The sequence below is a fragment of the Trichomonas vaginalis genome, chromosome V (genome assembly GCF_026262505.1).
Source record: "Trichomonas vaginalis G3 chromosome V, whole genome shotgun sequence".
NCBI lineage: Eukaryota > Parabasalia > Trichomonadida > Trichomonadidae > Trichomonas > Trichomonas vaginalis.
Genome location: NC_067207.1, coordinates 28,742,970 through 28,756,403, shown reverse-complemented (window position 1 = coordinate 28,756,403; position 13,434 = coordinate 28,742,970). Strand labels below are relative to the sequence as shown.

The window sequence follows — 13,434 nt, the reverse complement described above, 5'->3', positions numbered from 1 at the left end:
GTGGAACCTCAAACCCATTCGCTTTTAAGGATCTCAACCGCAACTCACCCAGCTCAGGCTTGTTCCATCTCATCCTTCGTATTCGACTTGATAACTCTTACGACGCTGAATACAGCCAGCTCTTTCACAAAGCCAAAGAAATTCATGAAGCCAGAACATCAACTTCTTCGCCTTCTGCTCCATTGAGCTTCTATCAGCAAGAAGACCCTACAAGCAATATTCAAGCTTATCGCGAATCATTCACGGCGCTCTACACAGAATCAGCTACAAGCCATTCGAGTCTGGCAAAATTTAAACCCATGGCAAGACACAAAGTCCACTTTCAAAGTTCACGAGATTCAATTCTTAAACGTAAATACGACCTGATTCGCTCCCGTTTTCTACACTCAAGGAGCAGCAAGATACAATTGAGATCTCCTTGAGTGTTCTCGAATGGCAGCAGAAGGCTTCTTCATCCAAGGCCGTCAAAAAGTTCATGCAGCCTCCATCCAACGAGCGAACTTCTCAAGACAGCAACAGCAGAACTTGACAAGAACACTCGAGAAGCAAGATTGATAGGCTACTCCATGATCCAGGGACCGACGAAAGCCTCAGAACGCGATGTTCTTAACCGATATGCTCGCCGAAGCAAAGGAAAAGCTCGACCAGTGCATGAACGAATTACCACCATTACCAGCAGGTACCAAAGAAACGCATCAGATAACTACAGGAAAGGAGGTTTGATTGAGACAGAATCTCATCTCAACGCGTACAAGAGGAATTACAGGACGCACACGTGGTCTCATGGCCGCCAACATCGTCAGAGATAAGCTCAGACTCGTATGAATTCCTCAGGAAAGACCGAAAACAGGTTCAAGATTTTTCGAACCAGGAGAAGATTGCCAGATGGATGTCGATCCAAAGGAAGTTGCAGCATGCAGAAAAAGAGAATCATAGAGCTCGAAGAGAAGCTTGAACAAGTTTGCCCAATCAAAGGAAAGAAAACACAGATCTCACGGGTGGCAGCAGCACCAGCATTCTCCAGCACCGAAACCAGCTGAGAAGAAACCTGTTGAAAATAAGCATGAATCTTGTTGCTGAAGAATACGAACAAACTGATGACGAAAACTACTGAGGAAGAAGAGGAAGGTCTACGAGTACTCTCAGATGAAGTAAACAGTGCTTATTATTTCTTATACATTTAACTTTTTTTCTTCATTTTTTTCAAATATATCTCATTTCTACTTAATTCGACACAAATTCTTTAATATCTTGAGAAATTTAGTTTATTACAATATGATTCATAATTGTTCAGCCCAATTTTGCATATTTTACTGAAATGAAATCTTTTGCAATATATAATTATAGTGAAGTTTACTATATCATACATCATATATATAGCTTTTGGCTCTAGATATGATATTTTGATTTGACTTGCATTTGAAATATATGATAATGTATATTTGTTAAAGAATAAAATGGCCAAATCTTGAGTATTCAGATAAAGATACATAGTTAATGGTCTCTGAATCTTAATTTTGAAAATACGAAATTATGGAAATTATTTCAAAAACATCAGATTTGCTATTAATTCCGATAGAAAAATGTATACATTATATTTATATATATATATTAATGAACAAAAAAACTTACAAAAGTTTTTTTTCGTATCAACGCGACCAAAAATAAATTTAAATGACGCTCTTTTTTTTACTTCGTACTATTAGTTCCGAAATTTATTTTGAGGAACATTCAACACCGATGGATGGACAAAGCAGATGGATTAAATCCGAAAAGCATCCTCCGGGCAAACCATTCGTCGTTGGCCAATTAACTGCCGCTCTACACCCGTGATCCAGCCAAAACAGAGACGTATCAAAACATTAGATGATTTTAGAAAACTATGCTATATCCGCTCGTTTTCAGAAGTGCTGGACAGATAAAAATCGTCCATTAGTTGTCCAATATACACTTAAAATGGATAAGCCAATCATTTGTGGTGGTGCCTACATCAAGCTTATTCCTGATGGTCTTGATCAGCGCCGTTTTCCACAGGTGGTACACCATATTCTCTCATGTTCGGTCCCGATGTCTGTTTTGCCCACACAGATTTAATCCAATTTTATCATCAGCCGTAAACGGTACAAACTTTAAGATGCTACAGCACGTAGAACCGAAGAAGAGATGCCATACCCATCTTTATACTCTCTACCTCGGCACCAACGGATCATTTGACATCTGGCTCGATGGCCGCAACAAATACGAAGGCACCCTCAAAGAGGAATTTGAGTTCGAAGGACCGAAAATACATCATGGATCCTTACGATAGGAAGCCAATTGATTGGGATGACAGGGAATGGATACAAGATCCAGATGACAAGAAGCCAGAAGGCTGGGATGACCGCCGCCGGTATCCCAGATCCAAGTGTACAAAAGCCAGAAGATTGGGATGACGAAAGAGATGGAGTATGGGAGCCTCCTGATCAGAAATCCAAACTTTACAGCTGTATGGGAAACCAAGGATGATTCCAAATCCAAATTACATGGGCTACATGGCGTCCAAAGAAAGATTCCAAATCCAGATTACACTCCGGACGAAGATTTCGGCAAAATTCGAGACCTTTCCTTACTTGGGACTTGATCTCCACCAGGATTAAACTCAGGCCAGCTCTTCGATAACTTCCTCGTTACAGATAATCTTACATACGCAGGTGAAGTGGCCGAAGTTGTCTTCTATCCGATCGTCCCGAAGGAGAACGAAGTCTACTTCAGATGGGGTGGCCACGACAGATGGGAAACACAGAGAAAGTGGGGTATCGAAGATTTTCGGACGTTCAAAAGGACTTCGGAGTCGATGCAAACGGAAACAGATTTGATGCATCCTGACTCATTCTACAAGAATACACACAGAAAGTCTATCGCCGAAGAAAAATCAAACAGGCACAGGCTATTTTCTGATAAGTCTTTCAACGAAAGAAATGATCTTTAAATGTTTAAAATTAGTAGTTAGTAATTCGGATTTAAACAAACTAAAAAATTAGATGAATTGAGAATTATTATTTTTTTAATTTCCACAGAAAATCTTTATCATATTTCTTTGTGTTTCAAGGTTATCAATAACAATTGTCATCTAGCAGAAACATGAATTTTTTCATGAGAATATATTAACATTAATGAATGACTTGTTATTTGTGTTACATACTTATTCGGAGCTATACAGCCAATAGCGTTAAAAATTTATTCATAAAAATAAATGAAAGTTATAAATTCTGATGATACCAATGTTGATGCTAATCAAATTCTAGCTGAAATACCGAGATTTTGCTACAGAAATAACTTTCAAGCTATCGAAAACTCTACACTCAGCTGCGATAGTGGTTGGGGATGTTGTTTTCGATCTTCTCAAGGATTAGTATGTCAAATATATACTAAGATTGCACAAAAAATTTTCCAGACTTATATAATCAACATTCGCGTATAGACAAGAATCCTTTGGATTTATTTGTCTTGATATCCCAGAAGCACCTTTTTGGAATCCAAAACATTGTTACACATGCAAATTTCTTTAGTGTTTACCAATTGGTAATTGGGCAAAACCATCAATAATTGCTTCTGCATATAAATCAATTTTTTCAATCGCTGCATTTAAACTGTATTGTACCACAAGATTCCACATTTATATACGAAGAACTAGAATCTACAAATTATCCTGTTTTAATTTTAATTCCAGGATTGTTCGGATTGGAAAAGATCGAAAAAACCATACATTTCATTCATTCTTTCTTTCATTATGTATGAACTCTTCACTGGGCTTGTTAGCGGACATAATGATTCAGCATTTTATTTTATTGGCTTCGATTCAAATTATTTTTATTATTTTGATCCACATGTCACACAAACAGGCATTAACAGGCCCACCATATGATTCTCTCTTTGAGTTAAAGCTCAAATCTATGAAAATAGAGAACATCAATCCTTCTGTTTTGCTTGGATTTTATTGTGACGATTCAATACAAGAACTTATTTTATGCAACTTATGGTTGCATTACAATCGCCTATAGCTGTTATAGAAAAATCAAAACTTGATGATATCCTTCAAGATGTCATTGAAATTTGAATAGTATTGTTATATTTTTGTACATTTGTTTGTAAATATTTCTATCTACATTATCAAATCCTTTACTTCTCAGTATCAAAAAATAATTTTTCAAAATTAGAATTATTTGATATAATTTATCGACAATTTTGAATTAAATAGTAAAAATGAAACCATTTTATACTATTTATATTAAATTTGCACTCTAGATATTCAAAAAACATTTTTCATGGAAAAGGCTCCAAAAATTCTTAATCTCGATCAGAAAATCACATATCCAAGTCCAAACCAAGAAGGAACTACAGCTATTGCTTCGATGCTGAAAAACTTATTCGAGAAAAACAAGTAGAAATCAGAAATTAACTCGACCAACAAATCTATATTGGGAAGAAAGCAAAAATTGTTGTGGTTCATCATGCATTAATCCACCATCACTTGTAGATCATATTTTTGTTCATGTGCTCAAAGAAAATATTCCATTATTTGCTGCTCATTAGATCCAAGAGGTTTAGGGAAAGAAGTTGGAATGAAGTCACTTACTGTTTCAGCAATTAAAGATTCAGCCGATAAAAGTATAATTAATCTATTAATGCCTTTTACTCAATTCATTCCAGAATCATCATTCCCTCAGACATTTACTTAATCAAATTATTTTGATTTTATATCATTTTCCAATAATACGCAAAAAATCTCCTGGAGTTAATTTTCTTGACACCGATATCATGGAAAATTCATTGAAATATGCTTATTTTGTCAATAGACAGTATTGGCACTCGAAATCACTATTCAGGATGTTTTTTTTTTAGAATTCTCAATCTTATTTTAGACTAAAATATAAAATAATAATTTTGAAAAGTTGAGTAAATGATTTTTTTTAATAAGAAGATGATTGAGTTGATTGGCCAAATAGTTTTTAAGTAATCTTTTACTTTATCTGTTGCAACCATCAATGCGGTTTTGCAGGATTATCCTTTGTTTATTTATTAGCTCCAACTGAGGAAAGATATTGAACAATCTCACGATAACCAAATTCTTGATGCCCAATTAAGTGCAGTTTTCCCAGAATCATCTTTTGCTTCTTTATTAGCTCCAAGTGAGATAAGACATCGAACAGAGTCAATTGAATTATAATTATGATGCCAAAATGAGTGGATAAATCCATTCACAATCTTTTCTTCTATATCAGCTCCAACTGAGACAAGATATTTTACAACTTCAACACGTTTGAATAGTAATGCTTTAATGAATGGATCATATCCATCCAAATTCTTTGTTTTATACTAGCTCCAACGGATATGAGATATTTAACAACGTCAAAGATGACCTCTTGTGATGCACACATGAGTGGAGTCCAATTTTGATGATCTTTTGCTTCTTTATTAGCTCCAAAGGAGGATAAGATATTTAACAACGTCTAGATGATCTGATGCAAACATGAGTGGAGTCATACCAAATTTAGTCCTTGTTTCTTTATCACAACCACATTCGATAAGTGATTTAACAAGCTTAAGATTTCCGTTTAGACATGCAATATGAAGAACATTCCGTTTCATCACATGTATTTTTTTTTAGAAATCTTTTTCCAAAGTCCTTCTTCGCATGATTTTGAAATCATTTCATGATTTCCTTTCGAAGAAAGTTCATCAAGGAAATTGTAAAAAGCTTTCAAAATCATTAGATCTCTTAAGTTCTTCAATTTTAGTTAAAATATCTCGTGAATGATTGTGACTTCATTAGTTACATTGATAGTCGTCTCTTTTGTTGCATTTTCATTTTCATTTTGAAATGCTTTGGGTTTATCTTGAATTATATCTATTTCGTTCGTAGAATCGTTTATTTATTCCTAGTTCTGCTTTAAAAAATCAATAATACCATCAAATATATTGAATTTCATGTATCTTTTCAGAGACTTAAGAATTGAAACAACTTCTTCGAGATTTTGGATGGTAATATTTGCTTTTCGCGTACAGGCATATATATCTTTGGATTTGATGGGTTGATGAAGATTGTTTGAGAAGAGCAATATACTCATCAGCTGTTAAATGCGAGTATTTCATTTATGTTTTGATAGATTCGATGTGGAATGTATCAAACAAGTTTTCGTTTTTAATATAATCACTTATATGAGCTCCGATGTATTCGAAATACATGACCTACTTTGTTTTTCTAAAATCTGAAAATTTACATTCGAAAATTTTCATTCCAAAATTTAGTGCTTTATTTAAATAGTGACCTAATCATTTGAGAATTGCTGGAAAACGGTTCACAAGTCATAAAAAAATTGCCACCATACTCCTTAAATAAACTCATGGACATTTTCAGCCCAATATTAAACACTTATAACATTTGATTATAAAACATAATAGAAAAGGAAGTTAAAGTTTCCAAATGTTATAAAAACACTTGAACATCAGAAGAAGATTTCTACAATTCAAAGTTAGAATTAATTGCCTGTAACTATTTTCAAAATAACTCATGAAGAACTTTGAGTTTCTATCAAAAGGACATCTTTTACTCCAAATTTTGATAAAATTTTTTCTATCGATATTTTTTACAACAATCAAACTAAAAACATTGAATTTATTCTTCAATGAGCCTTACATCACAAGCAGTAATAATGCATGAGATGCAAGACTGGAAGTCAAAGTTTTCATTTATTACAATACCTGAGGTTCAAAACGCACCATATTCGAATTTTCGTTCATTAATTTCCGAAAACTCAGACATTATTGATATATCCAATATAATTGAAGCCGTTTCAATGAAATTAAGCATTGATGTCCTTAAAGACATTTCATTCAGTTTTCCTTCTGAAAAGAATAGAATTGCACAAACAGCAGCAGCTACAAGAACAAACTTTAAGATTTTCACCTAGTAACGAAGTTTTAGCTAGTAAACCGAATGCTGCATATATTGCTAATCCTTCAACAATTCAAAAAACATTACCACAAAAGTATAACAAATCTAAACTTAATAATAGAAAGATCATTTATAAAGTAACTATTTGTGGTGATGATCAATCATTTATCTCTATGAATCAACAAAAATTTTTGAAAAAATTATACCAAATATTTTGTTTGACATTATATAATGATCGATGGGTTGTATAAGGTTCATCTACTTAAATTCATCAACTGCTGCTGCGCCATTTAGTTGATTATAAGATATTTCATTCAAATAACTGAATTTACTCATCAGATTGCAGCCTTAGATTACAAAACAATTTGATATTGAAGTTCGATGCATTTGAACTTCCACAAATAAAATCCAGATAATCATTGTTACATTAAAAACATGATTATAATCATAGTTCATAGTTGCAAAGTCCTAGGAACATAGCCTATAATTCAAAACATTATTTATTTTTGAATTACTGCATTCTCTTTAAGAAAATAATTTCAATAAACTAACATTTATTAAATTCTATTAAATATTTTGATTCTATCACTGAGATCTACCGCCATATCTTGTAAATAAATAATAAGAAATCTAAAAAATAATTTATTTATTATAAATAACAAATTAATCACTAAAATCTTTATTGGTTGTCGAAGATATATCTTCCAGCTCTTGTCTGATACTTTATTACCTTGTTACACTTGACATATTAATCGGATCAATTTCTTCAATCTTAAAACCAGAAATTGAAGTATCTTCAAGTTTGAAATCAACAAAAATAGGAATTTCACAAGAATTCTTGTTGATTCCTTCATCAATTGAACAGCTACCGCTTAAAGATAAAATTTCTTTTGATCAGTAGCTTCAAGTGACCAAATCAACATATTTTGTCCTTTTAGATATTTCATGGATCCAGTACCAGCTGCACATGATGGTGATGGAATCCTTTTGGTAAATTAAAGAAATCTGAATGTTCTTAATACTACTGATATTAAATTTGGTGCAAGTCTAATCGAAATATTCAAAAATAACGCTTACTTTTGAAAAAAGAAAACTTGGTATTACGAAAACTGGTAAATTCGTGATATTAGCCTTGCAAGTGTAAGACATTAGCGTAAACTGACCATCTGGAGGTATAAATTGCATTTTCCTTGATAAATGTAATGATGGATCAATACATCTGTGAAAAGAATAATCTTCCAACTTAGAAGGAAGTAAATAAACAAAATTAACGTTTGAAGGGTCATATAACCGAGAGAACATATTGACTTTTCCTGCTACAACTAGGTTTTCGGACTTTCCTTCTGAATTAATTCGAGAATGAATTTCTTCATCAACAGTTAATTTCGATATATTGAGCAGATTTAACAGGCGATGATGTTCTCCAAGGAGATTGCATCTCAAAACCAATCGTATCTTTTGTTGTATCGTTGAATGAAGAACATAAAAGATTAAATTCATCGATAAATGGATATCCAGCATCAATGAACTGATCTAAAAGGACGTATGCAATCGGATAATCGACTTTCATTGTATCAACTGATAATTCTGACTTAAGAGATCTTTCTAACATTTTTTCAAACTCAATAACAAGCGATGATAGTGCAATAGTTGATGTACCTTCGTATGTATGCCTATAAAATACATTTTTTTAATATAGTAAGATGCGAAAACTAATCCGAATTGTGAGATAATTGGTGAAATCTTTTGTTGTGCTCTGATTAATTTACATATCGGGTCAACATCCTGCCGAGAAAGAGTCTTTGTATAGTATCTCTCGACCAAAAATTTCCCCAATTTCATCAGTGACTATTACTCCACTCAGCATAAGTAATATTTTTGACAATAATTTGACAAAATGTCAGAATTTTTTAAGACGTCAAAATTATATAATATATCTTCACATTCATACAAAATAAGATGCACATACATTTCTTTAGCATTTTCCTTTTATCATGGATAGTTCCAATTCATACATACGAATCTGAATTAATTTCCTAAAAATGAAAGCTTCCTGATCTTAACAATTATAGAAAATGATCAGGTGTGACAAGCAATATTAATACACAATCGTAATTGCATTTCGATATAGATCTACATAAAAAAATTAAAAATGTAGCATTTTATATTTAAAAACAAAAAGTGCATAAATCCATAAATATAAAACAAACACATTAGAAACATCAAAAAGCAAAAAAAATAAAAACGTTTTTTATAAATTTCTTAATAATGAAACTTTTTACATAGGGACGGTCGATAAGAGTACATGAATTTAATTCTTTAGTGCACGACTGTCCTGACAAACAACGCATGGCATGCAAAATGTTGTGCAAAGGCAATCCATGCAGTCATTGTCATTTTGACCAACTTTTCTCATAACATTCTTGCGTACCCAATAAGGATGAACAACCATAAAGGAGATGACATAATGTGCATTCTTCACACGAGATCTAGCCCAGTTGCAAGAATTCAAGCATGGGAAACAGAAAAGGCCAAGTAAACAAATCTGGCAATCTTGGAAGCATCCAAAACATACCACCTGAATAGTTGTACATCGTTTGATAACTGACACTTTTTAAAGAAATCTGAAATTTCTCAGAATTTGGATATTTATGTAAGCATATTCGTTTTTTTTGCTTCTATCAATTTCCTCTTTATTTTGATGGAATATTTCACTTCCGTTTTTCTGTAAATTATGTTGGCATGCTTAAATTACTAAACATCGATTATATTATGGTTGTAAGGGTCCTAAGTGTCACATAGATGGTTTGAAAGTTTCCAAATAACTTTAATTATGCTGAAACTTACTTATGTAGAATATTCTGTGTTAAATTGTATTGTCGCTAGACATATAAACGAGCTTGTATTAAAACGAATGCGAATATTGATAAAGTATCCCACCAAAATGATACCCTTTTCCCATGGTAAGGTAATTAGATCATAAGGACCAAATACAAAGCAACTTAGTCGTATTTCATTTACAGCAATATCAGAAGGTACATAAAGATATATCTTGTATGTGTATATATCCAGATTTTGTCAATTGAATTTAAGGAATTCAAAAGCCGTGTCTTTAATCCTTATGAAATGTTAGAAGTTGATAAACACAGGCTTATTGAAGGAATTATTTTATATATGCTATAAAAATTCTAAACAAGGCAATTCATTTTTGAAAACTTTATTTCAAATAAAATAAAATAATGGATGTCTAGAAACTTAGCATGTATTGAAGGATATTTAAGAATTTTAACTTACAATTTACATGCTAAATTACATACGTTATTGCTGTGTATTAAAATTCTGTTCTCCTATTTTTATGGGGAAATAGTAGCAATGATCATTTCTTACCATTTCGCAAACCCTAGTTTTGTATTTAATGACTTGATTCAATTTTAAGTAATTTTTTTGTTAGTAATGACAAACATACGTAGAATAGTGTGATCGTCGAAACTTTGTCAGTACCTACTCTGACTATGACTGTGCTCATAACACTTATGCTTGTCCAAAAATATTGCCGCGATATGGAGAAAAAGTGATTTTATTAAAAAATTTACAACTATTCAAACCTACCCCTTAATCAACAAAGTTTGTCAAGCAAAATTCTGCGTCCAAAACATTGTATATCTTTTGTAAACATTTTCTGTTACTTTGATTTTTCCTTACCAAGATTTTATCAAAAGCTTGTGTCAAAAATTTTTTTTGAAATAAACCGGCAAAGGTTTCAAACAATATAATAAAACCATTATTAAATTTTTAAATATGTACTAAAAATAAAAGTTTCTTTTTATTATCTCAAAACAATCACCTTGTGAATTTAATTAATAAAATCATTCCTATTAACTTGACAAAGCATGATTATTATATTGCATGATTAATTTATATTCTTATTGAATTTTTTCTGAATAAAAGCAATAACGTTTATGATTTATTATTACTATTGTTAATTTGACAATGAATGCAAAATTAAATCGATATTATTGAGAAACCGATGGTTATTGAAATTACTCTCAATTCCCGGTAAAACGTCAAATTCATTATCATGTCACTCCTCCTTTCTCTAATTATTGGCCAAACCAAGAAGCTACAGCATCAACAACCGTTCCTGGTGATGGTCGATATATTAATACAGAACAAGGCAATTTCTATATTTATGGAGCAGAATTCAAAGACTTGAATGGAAATGGACAAGATGGTAGAGCCCTTTATATACACCATAATACCGGATATGTTGCACTCGTTCTCTGCTACTTTAACAACATTAATTCTAATAAAAAAGCCGGTGCAATCAGATTAGATGAAACAAATTGTGTCATTGACAGCACAGTCGCAAATAAATGCTACACTACAAATACTGATGAAGCAAATTTCCAAAACCAAGGCCAGTTCGTTTATGCAGATGGAAATGGAATTTCCAAATTCACAAAGACTTCAATTACCGAATGCGCTCCATCTGATGTTGCATTTAGTGGTAATTGCCAACGCCCGCTTGCTCTTACTGGTACAGTCTATTTTAATACAGTGAACATTTCCCAGTGCTATACCACGTGGTGTTCAGGATTTTATACGTCAGGAACAATAAGTGAAGCAAAGTATATCAATGTTGAGGGCACAAGCTCTAATATGGTTGCAATTGAACTTGCTTCAGCAGGCACTCCTGCTTTCGAATACACGTTTTTCAAAGATTACTCAGAATTATGTGCCACAACAAACAATGGCGACTGTGGTCTGGCTCTTTTATATTTCTATAGTACCCAGGCTACATTCAATTACATTTCTATCCAGTCACCCTAAAGCTCCTGCAGAACAATATTTGATTTTCAAGGCAAAAGATGAAGCTGCTACATGCACTTTCAACAATTACGTCCTTTTCGAAGAGCGCCAAGACTGATGGGATTACTCTTTCAGGAACCACAGATACATTTGCAAACACAGATCAATACATTACAGAGGAAAAGAGACAGGCGATTCTTAACCCAAGCAACCCAGACCCAGGCAATGAAACAGTTGATCCAGGCAATGAAACAGTAGATCCAGGCAATGAAACAGTAGATCCAGGCAATGAACAGTAGATCCAGGCAATGAAACAGTAGATCCAGGCAATGAAACAGTAGATCCAGGCAATGAAACAGTAGATCCAGGCAATGAAACAGTAGATCCAGGCAATGAAACAGTAGATCCAGGCAATGAAACAGTAGATCCAGGCAATGAACAGTTGACCCAGGCAATGAAACAGTTGATCCAGGCAATGAAACAGTAAACCCAGCAATGAAACAGAACCAGATCCAGAGAATCCACAACCAGAACAGCCTGAGACACCAGTACAAACACCAGCACCAACAAATTCCAGCTCTCCAGAAGAGAAACCTGTTCCAACAAAGCAGACAACCAAGAGAATAAGATCGCAAGAATGGAAAAGAAGAATTTCTATATCATGATAGGTGTTATTATCGCTGCTGTGCTGATAATTATCATTATAGTTATAGTTGTTGTTGTAAGACGAAGAAACAACCACATGACGTTACAAGTAGTAGCAGTGAATCCGAAGTTCATGCAGCCGACATAGCTACAATTTCTGCACCAGATACAAACTTCCCAACAGAAACTGCACAAACCAATGTCACATAGACTACAAATAACCAATATGAAACAGACCCATTCAAGCCAGAATTTGAAAAGTCTGAGTCCACAAACGACATAATAGAGAGCAATGTTCTCTAAATTTCATATTGCTTTTAAAGTCAAAAGCAATCTTTTCCTTACGTGAATTTTTTTAAAAATTCATTTTATTAATTTTATTAATGTTTTTGCGATAATAACAGTCATAATGTTGTAAACAGAAATTGATTAAAAGTGACACCTCAGAAAAGCTAAAATATTGAATTTTTGGAACTTTTGATAGAGCACGTTTTAAATATTAATTAAAGTAAATGTATATTTTGTAAAGATTCTTTTTAATAAAAAAATAAATTTTGAAGAAGAACACAAAATCTTCTGAAAAATAATATCACATAAACTCATATTATTTTCTAATATCTAACTATTTTATATAAAAATCAAATTCAATGATCTTAAAGCGAAGGATAAACCTCCAAAATTTACGAATATAATGAGTGGGAATATAATGCTTATCTATCATAAAACCATATGAAATATCAATTTTTGCTTTACGCCTAATTTTTGACGACAATTAGCAAAAAATGTTAAATGTTAACACTCAGTCCATTTGAATATGAAAAAAAAATTGACTTTGATTAAATGTTTTTATTTATCATGCAATTCTTCTTGCGACCAAAGATTTGAATAAAAGTTCAAAAAATAAGATAGCTTAAAAAATAATTACGGTAGTGTTTACTAATAGATGAATAGTATATAAATTCTATTAAAATGGATTTGATCCAAAAAAATATAAAATCAAAAATAATTGTTATAATTTAAGGGTGCACCCGTATGTACGTTTTTTG

At 32.6% G+C, this 13,434-nt stretch overlaps 2 protein-coding genes across 2 annotated transcripts, besides 2 other annotated features; both read left to right on the top strand.

Moving 5' to 3' along the window:
• Positions 1-1,866: 1,866 nt before the first annotated feature.
• TVAGG3_0421030 (unfolded protein binding) lies at positions 1,867-2,094 on the top strand (the record flags this gene model as incomplete). Its single annotated transcript, XM_051233436.1, has 1 exon — positions 1,867-2,094. The coding sequence occupies one exon, from the start codon at positions 1,867-1,869 to the stop codon at positions 2,092-2,094; it is 228 nt and encodes a 75-aa protein (XP_051103166.1).
• Positions 2,095-11,143: 9,049 nt separating this feature from the next.
• TVAGG3_0421020 (lysosome-associated membrane glycoprotein family) lies at positions 11,144-11,764 on the top strand (the record flags this gene model as incomplete). Its single annotated transcript, XM_051233435.1, has 1 exon — positions 11,144-11,764. The coding sequence occupies one exon, from the start codon at positions 11,144-11,146 to the stop codon at positions 11,762-11,764; it is 621 nt and encodes a 206-aa protein (XP_051103165.1).
• A 1,034-nt stretch (positions 11,765-12,798) lies between these two features.
• Positions 12,799-12,836: a mobile genetic element.
• Positions 12,837-13,408: 572 nt separating this feature from the next.
• Positions 13,409-13,434: part of a mobile genetic element that runs on past the window's edge.